An 11,735-nucleotide genomic window follows, 5' to 3' on the forward strand; every position below is an offset into this window, starting at 1 on the left:
AGGTTGCATGAGAAGGAACATCCAAGAGGAAGTGGGTCAATGAAAGGAGACACACTCAAACAGAAAATCCAAACTAATAGCCACTGACAGAATGAACACTGGGTGTATGTGTGCGCATGAAGTATGTCACATACTGTTTGGGTATGATAAAAAATATACCAAACCAATGACTCAGAATTATTCGTGTACCCAGACAAGAGCGCGCGCTCACATGCACACGCCCACACACACACCCACACACACACACGCCCACACCCACACACACCCCCACACACACACACCCACACACACACACACACACACACACACACACACACACTTGCCTTGACAACAATAGTGACTTGTTTGCAAGCAATGTCAACTTCTCTCTCTCCATTCCTGATTTAGACTGGCATCGGAAACTGCCAGCAACTGTGGGACATCCCCTTGAGTGTAAGCCAGCGCCCTGACCCAGCCATGCCACCCTGGGGTCTGAATGATTAGACACACTCACACACCAGCACACACACGGGCACAACTTGACATAAAACCCTTTTTTGCTGGATCTCCCCATTTTCCATCAACCACTGAGATTGTCGCACTCAGTTGCCAAGGCCACTCACTATTTCTGTATCTCTCTCACTCTGCTGCTCACTTAACTTTGGCTACTTAGAAAATGGCATGCAGACAGGCATTTCTTTTCTTCATTCTTGAAGAGGTCGGCATTACTGTATCTGATGATTGCATGGTAGTCAGCCAGTGCATTAAATACCCATATAATATACTTACTAAGTTTCCTCATTCAAATAGACATCCTATCACAGGTACAGTTTGAGTGTAACGGCAGGACATGCCAAACACATTCCAGTCACTGGCTCTGGTTTAAAATGGAAATATGTGTATCCATAACTTTTAGCGCTCATGAAATGTTAGGAAAACAAATCTCAGCAAGCTGAAACACGCTTGAAAATCTCACTGCAAAACAAGAACTGAAAGAAAACATCATAGGACTTATTACAAGTTTCAGTAGTGGTTCTCAGTCCTGCTGGTTTTAGCTTTAGTGGTTAATCAATCATTACTTTAAACCTATACCATATGGTGCATTCAATTGAAGCTATTAACTTACAGGACAAACAAGACCAATGTCTAGGACTTAGAATTAGAGTTACAGTAGTTGGCCCTAGCATTTATTAAACTTTATAATGTATCACAATAAACACAGGCTGTGAAGACTTTGGGTTTGGTAAAGCCATTCTCCAATCTGGATGTCTAAGCAGTATGTATTAAGATTAAAAGATAATGTAATTAGTTAACACAGCTGCATCCTAAGATATTCTGCAATTTAAAAGTGTTGTGAATCTGCAATGAGATGGGTATCAGCTGATTATGCTCATACGAGATTGGAAAGTGGAGTCATGCTCTTGTTGATCCTTACTGAGTAGTTCCAAACATCAGTAGCATCCCTGCAGCATGGCCAACTCAGCTGCGGCTGGAGTGAGACCTCCTCACCTGTAGCACTGTGCAGTCTGCTAGTTTGAAACACATCCGTCTGCCTGTCCCCAAAGAGGGCCATCACAGCTACAGTGACTGGGCAGGTAATGGTAGATAGACAAGTGGGTGCCTGGGTGGCTCACCTGGTAGAGCGTGCGCCCCATGTGCAGGGGCTTACTCCTCGACGCAGCGGCCTCAGGTTCAATTCCGACCTGCGGCCCTTTGCTGCATATAGACGGACAAGATACACGCACCCATACAAACACCGACTCTTACTGCCCCGCCGGGCTGAAATGCACAGATTTATTAGGCTGAGTGTACCACAGACTGTGTGTTTTCAAAACAAGATATTATGGCACTCTGCACTGTGTAATTACACAATGATGGACTCAACTACCTTAATTATGGAGCCTCTATGTGCTACTGGCTCACCAGGGTGGATATGTTCATGCAGCTTAACAGCAGCAGCACAAACTCACTACAAACATTAACAAATCAAACATTGTTAACCTCTACATGTGGGTGAACAATCAGGATCAGCTTCCATGGTGAAGCAAGGCAGGCAGATTGGACGTAAGATGCAGGTTAGAGCCCCACAGTGTAACCAATACCAATTTTGTTTTTAAACCTATGGCTTCTGTCTACCATCTTTGGAGCTGATAAGGTAGAGAGGCAGCCTGTGATGGATGGCCTGCAGAGCAGCCTCCTCGGGCTGGGTCCACCCAAGACTTCAGTGGAGCAAATGAGCACCTTCCATAAAGCCACACGACACAAAAAGCACAGCGAGGAATGTCCCCTGCATTTCATTCTGCCAGCCAGCCTATTTTACATTAAAGCTCCAAAACTGTCTAAAGCAGCGTAGACAAAGAAGTAACACATCCCCCCAAAAAAACAATGAAAGTATGCATTTATTTCACACAAAAAAAAACTGTTGAATAAATGCATGGTGTGCACACGATGAAACCTCTGTAACCAGCTACTCCTATAACCCTGTGCTTGAGAATACATTTTAGCAGCGAATAGAGTCTGTGTTCTGGCGTGTTCATTTACATTTCAAATAATGCCTAGTCTTCTGACTATTTTTTTTTTGGAGCTGTGCTGTTTGAATTGTGGAAAAACACAGAATATTAAAAAGCTTTATCCAGTTTCTTCATTGTTATTATCATTTAAATACTCAAAATGAAATCCCATTTTGGGAAAGATCAATAAGAGCAATGGACTAATGTCAGCATTAATGAGAGAACAGCAAGTGCGGCATTGATCTTACAGTCCACCATGCATGCCTCAGGAGAAGAGCTGTATATATATATATGTGTGTGTCTTTACCTGTGTCCTCATCTAGATCCCCCTGTAGAGAGGAGTCTGTGTCCTCCGAGGAGGTCTGGCTCCTCCAGCTTATATTGCCCATCCAAGAGGCCTGAGTCCACACACAGCTACTGGTCCGGGAGTGATGCTGATGGTTATACTTTTTGTATACTGATCACTTGCTGGTCAGGCTGACATTTTTTTCCACAGCTATTGCTCAGTAGCAGTGCTGAGCGTTAGTCACAAACTGACTAGCCCGCATGATCATTCTCTCTTGACTCAAGACACACTACGCAGCACTTCAGAGATCCACAAATAGCATGGAGAGAAGGCAAAAGGAATTGAAAAGGAGTTGTGCTTTTCCAACGTTCATTGTTTTGTTTTTTTAATAATTCTTCTTGTAAAAATATGTCTAGAATCACATAATCCTGGACAGAACATCTAAGGGAGGCTGTCTAAGCGGTCATCAGTGGTTCTGGAGAGGGTCCAACCCACAGTAATCTGAAGTGGGGATGTACTGAAGAGTTGTAAGGAACTGAGCATGCCACCTGCGTGAATAAATGACCTGCTGGCTGGCATGTAGGCCAACACACAGCAGAGAAATCAAGTGAAGCATCATCTTATAAGACGAACCCCTCTAAGAAAGAAGTCTCAAGAGCACAAAAGTAGAGAGATGAATACGACCTGTAAATGGAAGCCGAATTGAATTACATATGAGATCTCAGAGAACTGCCGTCTTTAGCTCCTTAGAAGCTGTTGAAGGGAGAACAGCCTTGAAAATATTTATGTTACAAGACCTGATTGCCTTCACAGACATAGCCTTCCACTGCTTATTGATATCCTCGATCCAGTCATTACCACAACATGTAATCCATCCATTTCTCTCCCCGATTCTCTCTCTGTGCAGAGACTCGATTCCCATCAATGCTCTACCTTCCTCCACCCTCTTTTTTTTCTCTCCCTAAGCTGTATTCCCTCCCTCTTTTTGCTTTCCTATACAAAGCACACACACAAAAAAACTAATTACAACACAGCTAAACCTATATGGGAACAGCAAGCCTCTCATTCTGTGGGAGAGGGAGGGTGAAGTGCTTTCTGCCATCAAACCTCAAAATTGCAGCATGTCAAACCAAGACCCAAAGCTTGCCCTGTGCAGCAGTGGGATCACTCATCGGCAATGTGCGTAAACCTAATCACCAACATGACATCATGACTTCGCGTAAACATGTACGTCACTTTCCTAAAGCCAACTGGCGTGTTATCTGTATGCATTTTGAGCTAGCCGCGCGTATGTCTATGCTGTACACAGCGGACGGCAGTCTGCAACGTCGCAGCGTAAATCTACACGCAACTTTCTAAAGCCACGTGGCGTGTTATCGCGAGGCTGCGGTTGGGTTTAGGGAACGTGACACGCAAGTTGGGTTTAGGAAAAGAAGAACCGGTTGGATTTAAGAAAAGAACAAACGTGGAAAGGAAACACGTGGGACACAATCCCTGGTCTCCTGGGTGAAAGTCCTGCGTTTGACCCATCCTCCACCCCGACCAACGTCCCTACCCAAATTTTCGCCCTTTCATACTACTCGCTACGGCGTCGATTCACACGCAATCGCAAGGTAATGTAAGTCAATGGAAGCCAAACGGCGTTGATAAACACACTTAAAAAGGTAGTATGCGTCTTGATAAAACGCCAATAATGGCATACGAATTGGCGTGTCATTCATACGCCACTTCATGAGATCAGGCCGTAATCACCCAGGCAACCCTTTTGTAATCGTGACTCCTTTAGCTTTTGCTCAGATTTCTGGTGACTAAGGCATGCAGAGCTTGCTATTTCTGTACATTAGAAGAAGATATTTCCATCTCAAGTGATGCAGTAACCACTTAGCAAACACAAAGCCATCAAAATGACTTACACTTCAGTGTTAACTTTAGGAATGGTTGAGAGTAAACTCACATTACAGCTGAAGCCTTTCAAAAGGCAAATACACACTTCCACGCTATGCAAGGAAAGCTTGGAGGGGGGGGGGGCGTCTGACTGGCTACTACCATTGACTGTCCTGTAAGATAAGAGTCAACAGGCTAATAATAAAATATTGCACCGCTACTCTAGGGCTGGGCGATATGGACCAAAAGTCATATCCCGATATATTTTGGCTGAATATCGATATACGATATATATCCCGATATTTTTTCCGCAAAGTGAGAGCAAATGTTCAGTCAAAGCCAAAATCAAATATGACATGTCACATGTAGTTTCATAGAAACAGTTGCAAAATCAAATAAATAATAAACCGGTTTCTTCACCTGGTTCATGATTAAATGCTCAGCTGTTCAAATAACAATAAAATGTAAACCTAAATACTGTATAACAGGAGTACCTTTTTTGAAATCAAAGCTCCATATTTGTGATTCGTTCCAAAGGTCAATTAAGCTTTTGATATTAATATAATCTACTTTGTTCAAAATGTAATGCCTCATGCCTGTAAGCCTAGGTTTATAGTCCCATTCTTCCACTTGATACTGCTTCCACTTAAGTAAACTAAAAGATGAACTATCGACTACAAAACAAAGAAACTAATTAATGTGTTAATACAAAGAATATTTATTATGATCGGTTCACAGATCTGAGTTCAAACGGAAACTTCACCCTTCTGAACTAAGAGTTTCTGCTTCAAGGTGAAGTTTAAAACAGACTGAAATGTCCAGGCTCATTCCTCCACTATTTATTTCTGTATGTATTTATGCGTTACATGTAATTTTAACGGGCACTGAGCTCCAGATCCTGCAGCCGCAGACGGTCTCTGCTGCCCCGCTGTAGCTTCTCTCCGTCCGCCTGCCGCCGGCAAACTTAGTGGAACTTTCCGCCGATATCGACATACAGGTCGTCCTGGACTACGTGTAAGATCCTACCGATCACCACTCTGTCTTTGGCTGGTCCGATTTGGATCAGCGGGGACCGGCGCAGCAGCGAGGCAAAGCTGTGTTTTTCCCGGGGGAAGAGACGCTGCGGCCGGCCACGGAGCTCTCCGCCTCCCGCTGCCGCCGGAGCTCAGATTGCTGGTCGAAGGCGGCATACATAATCATAAAATTAAGCAGTACAAAAGTCCGGCATCTTTAGCGTTGATCTGAATGCTTCGGACCCCTGTTCCAAGATGGCGGCGGTTTTGACGTATGTTTAGAACTTCAAGGCGACATCTGTGTATATATCTATGGGAGCAAGGATCACATTTGAACTATATCGATATATGCGATATGGTCTAATTCCATATCTCATTTAAAAATATATCGATATATTTTTTATATCGATATATCGCCCAGCCCTACGCTACTCCCACAACTTTGTTACCAATACTGACACGCCAAAACTGTTGTGTCACAATCCCAGTCTCTGTGGTGAGAATAGGGACATACAAGTTTTGGAACTGCAAAAATGACGATAATACAAATATTGAGTCTCAATTAAGGCTTGTTTCTCTTAGTCATTAAGTTGTGTGTTCATAAGGGTGTTTCTTGCTGTAAAGTTTGTCAGACAGAGATACAGAAACAACACTCAAAGAGCTCAAACAGCAATACAAGCAACCTACTGAATGGGAAATGTGTGCACAACATCCACGCACAAGCACAAACACATGGATTTATAAGGATTTACTCGGGCCACACCACAGTGCTTTTTCAACACAGTATGGGAAAGGGCATTAGACATTTGATCTTTAAAGCTTATCTTTAGAATAAAACTAGTTTCATAGTCCGTACACACTGCACATATTCTGGCAACAAGGAGCAACTATAATCGTTATAGGTTGTAGACAAGCCATTCTATTTTAGAATTATTCATGTGAATGAAGAGTTTATTCACAGGACCAGACACAAAACACACACACACACACACACACACACACACACACACTTGTCTCAGCAAGAAAAGTCACATCTGTTTTTCTACAGCAATGTTTTCCTGAAAAGTGGATGCAGGGTTTATTCTACAACGTCACAGCTTGTTTCAAGGGTGTTACATTAAATGTATCACTGCAAACTATAGTCTGCACTTGAATCACTCCACGGTGTCCAATTAGGTCATCAAAAGCATCACATCCGACAAATACACATACTAAACAATAAGCAATTTCACTAATTTCAGTAAGCACAACATTTCAGTAAGTACAAAGCCTGTGAACACAGTGGAGTCTGAACTTGGGTAATGCTCAGTGGGAGAGCCACATACAGCACAGCTGCATAGCTAAACAAAGTATATATACACCAATATATAGCACATCCGAGATAATTAGCATAAAGTATTTTTATTTCATATACAATATAGAACACACCCAAACCATTTTATATATCAGTTATCATCCGCTGGTTTTGCATGTGGCTAGTTATTTAACAAACCTTATGTACATGTGTAAAGGCAGGTTTGAGTACCTATATTGAAAACTTACAAAATAAACATGCACATCTCCACCCAGTTCATTTTCTCTAAGGACAGCATTGGAGATTAGTTTAGCTGACTGCTGCTGTTGCTCTTTTGCACCACCCCAGACTCTGAATCTGTTTATGGATTACAGTTTGGGCTGCCTGAGTGATGAAGTCATGTGGGTTCATATACAGAGAATGGGGTTCAGCCAGTGTTGAAACAGACACCCATTTGATTCTCTCAGGGATAACATCCTATCTAAGCTACAAACAAGTGGAAGAAGAGGCTCTAAACAGGTAACGGCGTTTACCACCCACGAGAGGATAAGTAAGTGACAGCAGGTCACAGTATCCATGGTGATAAGGGAGTATGTTGATGCAGCTAATGACTCTGGAAGAAATGCTGGCCATAAGTCTCCAGCTGGAGCTTGGTGTCCATGTGTGCATTGATAGTCCTACTTGTTCTGTGTCCTAGGGTAACCATTTGCATTTGCATCATATCACTATTCAAACCTTAACCCATGACTAGATCCATGTGCAGGAATCCCTACTTACAGGCGTGAATTTTATTTCACTTTATCCAAATCTTTTCCCTTTTAATTTTCTCCTCGAGGCACCAGTTAATTAATCTCCTTCCGTCGAGGTCTAAAACTGGTCCCCTATCTGTAGAGTCTCCACAGCCTAAGCCCACATAGACAACAGTCTCCTTTTAACACCATCTACTCCAACCCATCTTTACACACATTCTCCCTCTCTCTGAGGAAAAGGCTTAACAAGCCGACACTGAAGCTATGCCTGGTGCACAGTTTTTCAGTGTAGTCGCCAGCCTTGCCCCCTCTTTCCATTTCACTGGCATCCAGCACAGTGTGTCCTCTGGGTACATATTTGGGATCGTTGGCTGCATGTGGAAGAGAGCAGAGACTGCAGTTCAACAAGTGACCTGACCTGGTAAACATAACTAGAAAGCCTGGGGGAAGCAGGTCCATGTGAGACAAGTGATGGATTGGGCATCATAGTGACTATTATCCTTTTAACTTATCATTGTACCATAATCTACAAAACGTACACTGCCTGTGAGCTTTTTTTTTTTTTTTTTTTTTTTTTTAAAAGCTGTGACCATATGTAGTCATCTGTCTGCAAGACACGAAAGGAATCGGAAACTTTTACGCCTATGAAGAATGACTGAGCTAGTGGTGGATGACACTCCCTCCCCGCCTGTTACTGGGAGTGTGTTTGTGTCTGTGCTAGTGTGTGTGTCCATTTACTGCAGGCATCACCGGGCAGGGCTGTATGTGGAGCGAAGCAGGGAGACAGCTGGTGGAGTGGGATGCAAGTGTAGCTGGCGGGTATAAAGTTTCCTTCCAAAGGCATACCCGAGACCACCCTGTTCCTCTCACGCTCGGCTTTATTTGTATTTAACGTAAAAGCTGCATTCAATATGACCGGCGCTAGTATACTTACACAACAAGGGGTAAAGCAACGAAAAATGCCACGTGCACAATGTTAAAATCACAACACAAATACACACGACGGTCTAGGGCGTGAACACATTTTAACTCCAGTGTACTAGGTAGGCAACAACATAGCTAGCGTTAATTCAGCTAGTGAAAATGCTTTAGCTGTGGCTAGCTACCGTTATAAACTCATCTTAAATGTCAGCTAACGTCCAACTAAGAAGCAGATGAAGAATTCCAAACACCATATCCTCATTAATGTAATTATCTTTAAATGTTTCTTCCTAGTCTCTCTCTCTCTCTCTCTCTCTCTCTCTCTCTCTCTCTCTCTCTATATATATATATATATATATATATATATATATATATATATATATATATATATATATATATATATATATATATAATGAATGTTAGTGATGCTCCCAAACAATAAAACCAGGGTATATTCACGACCGTTGAGCTGAGAGAGTGAATGGTGAAATGCCGGTGAAGTATCGCTAAGCTATAGAATCATAGCACATTCAAATGGTATTTTGTAGGCTACGTAACGTTAGCCCACGATATCTCCCTTGCTACATTGCTGGAGTAGTCACACCGTTAATCATTTACTGGTCAGTTAACCAGCTAGTTATCTCTAACCATTATGAGGTTGAAACGGTACAAAAAAAGCCATTTGCTCAAGCGACTAAACAGTAGCTAAAACCAGCTAGCTGATACGGTGACGCTTTATTTTAACTGGATAATGTTAGCCGAGAAAAGAACAATCCATAAGGCCCTATTAAACCACCATTTACACTCAACATATTCTTCCAACGTTATCTGGAGCCCGCTTTAGCGTATGTATCGGTCCACAGACCCCACATTTTATCCAGCCGTGCCCCGTGTAAGGGATACCGTTATACAGTATCCCGAGGTGGAGCGGTGTGGTTGGGTCTAATCGGGCAGGACTTACCTTGCTTGCTCTCTATTTTTCCCGACATTTTCGTAGCCAGCAGCTGTGATCCCACTCGCAGTTTAACAAAACGTTAGCTAGCTGCAGACGAGCCCCGCCGTTTGTCTCCTCCGATTATTCCCTCATTTTCGATACTGTTGTGCCCATTAGACGATTCCGCTGGGGTTAATATCATATATTTATAGGCCACACATATTGGTACGGTCAAAAACTGTCTCAGTCCGTCTCCGGGTAAATTTCACTGGATACACACACCACACACACCACACACACACGCTAATGTCTTGAACCTAGACTCGGGCAGAGATCCCTCTGCGCTGCTCACACAGTAGAGCAGCGCCTCCTTGCGGGAGGAATTAGCCATATCAATCTGTCAACAAGGGGATGGGCGTGTTTCAATTTCAATTCAGTGGCTTAGCAGAGTTGTTTGTCTGTTTCTAGATCCAAGTGCGGTGCATGTGTGGGGACCATGGAAGATTCACACAGAGCTGGCAAGTGTTGCACATACCAATAATAATAATAATACACTTTATCTACACAGCACTTTTTAAAACAAATTTACAAAATGCTTTACATGGTACAACGAGGATTAAAACATTTCAGGACTGCAATGAGGCAAATAAAATGAGACAATTAAAGTAAAATAGAAAAAAATAACCGACAATAATATAAGATAAATAAATAAATAGAAAAAAAATAAACAGTAGTAATAAAATCATATGTTGGATATAAAATGACATGCTAGCATCAATGATAGGCAAAAGTGATTTAAAATATGTCACTGATTCTGCATGGTGTCTTAAACTAAACTATCTATCTATCTATCTATCTATCTATCTATCTATCTAACTAACTATCTATTGGTGCAAAGAAGGCAGTAAGCAAAGTCAAACCTCAAAGTATTTTGAGTGCATACTGGCAGATGATAAATACATAGATATAAAAAAACAAAACAAGAAGAACCCACTGTGGGACAGCTTGAATGGGTGTTACATGAGCCCATGCCATCACACAATCATTTCTGACCTCGTCATCGATCTCAGCAGAACAAAGCTAATGAAATGACAGAGCCTGTTGGCTTGAAAAAAACAGTTCAGCTGTTCAGAAACTAACCATCACTGGCCAAAAGAGACAACTGACTCTAAAAATACAGATTAAATGGATGCTCAACAATAAGTTTTTTTTTTTTTTAAATGGTGCATTCAGCAATCAGGACTATATATGTATCACGATAAGCGTGACAATAAACGTAAAATATGACACAGGCTACATTCTCTATTAATGTAATGTTAATAAAAGGAGGGTGAACAACATCATCTTCATTGCTTACGCTAATGTATCTCTGCTGCTACATTTCCAAAACAAAGTACGTTTCCCCATGGCAGAAAATGGTGCATTCCTGTTATTTCATCAGTATAGTCTGGATTTTAAAGCTCTAGTCACTGTTGATGTCTGTGTTCTTGAAAAAACATGACTGATGATTAAATAAGACTACCTGATTAAATTAAGGACTTTGTTTTTGCTTGTCATCTGTATCTTTGTTTTTTCCACTGAAGGTATTGTTGGTGTCAATTCTCCTTTCTTTTTTCTCATACTGTCCCAAGTAAGACTATCTGCCATTAGAAAATGACTTGGCACACTGTGCAGCTTCTTCTCTGCAATGTAAAGTGCTTTTTTTAAGAATATTTGTTTTGGTACATACTTTAATGTTGTTCTATCTTAATCTTCAGTATGTGCAGGGTTTCCTTCAGGATATTGTTTAGCCGAGGTGGCAGGTGATCAGTTTAGTGAGTAGATGACTGAACAATAGGATCACTTAAATATAATGCTATTGCCTCTGTGGAACAGCAACTCTGCTCTTTTTACATAAACGTTTTATTTTAAAATAAGTGTTTTGATTTTAATGACTTTGACAATATGAAGCTTAAATGGAAGCACAGAGCCCTCTGTTGGGCATACTGAAACCTTGGCTGCTTCTTGACAGCTATTCTTTAGTTATTGTCCTATCCACCATTCCCTTACTACAGCTTGTTCTTATGACAGGAACATTAAAGTAGTGAAGCAGAAGAGAGTGGTGAGAATGGCTTCTTATTTAACACTGATTTCAGTAAACTGCTGACTCTGGCTTTTGCCTATTA

General features: G+C 41.8%; 1 protein-coding gene across 10 annotated transcripts in view; it reads right to left on the reverse strand.

Annotated features, from left to right (window-relative positions):
* The window catches only part of rapgef1b (Rap guanine nucleotide exchange factor (GEF) 1b), a 46,363-nt gene extending 36,411 nt beyond the window's left edge, over positions 1–9,952 (reverse strand). For all 10 annotated transcript variants that reach the window (XM_028601705.1, XM_028601702.1, XM_028601701.1 and 7 more), the window contains exon 1: positions 9,598–9,952. In XM_028601705.1, coding sequence (XP_028457506.1) covers positions 9,598–9,625 — 28 coding nt within the window. In that variant the 5' untranslated portion in view covers positions 9,626–9,952. The remainder of the gene's footprint in view (positions 1–9,597) is intronic.
* Between the last annotated feature and the right edge of the window lie 1,783 nt (positions 9,953–11,735).

The sequence above is a fragment of the Perca flavescens genome, chromosome 16 (genome assembly GCF_004354835.1).
Source record: "Perca flavescens isolate YP-PL-M2 chromosome 16, PFLA_1.0, whole genome shotgun sequence".
Classification (NCBI taxonomy): domain Eukaryota; kingdom Metazoa; phylum Chordata; class Actinopteri; order Perciformes; family Percidae; genus Perca; species Perca flavescens.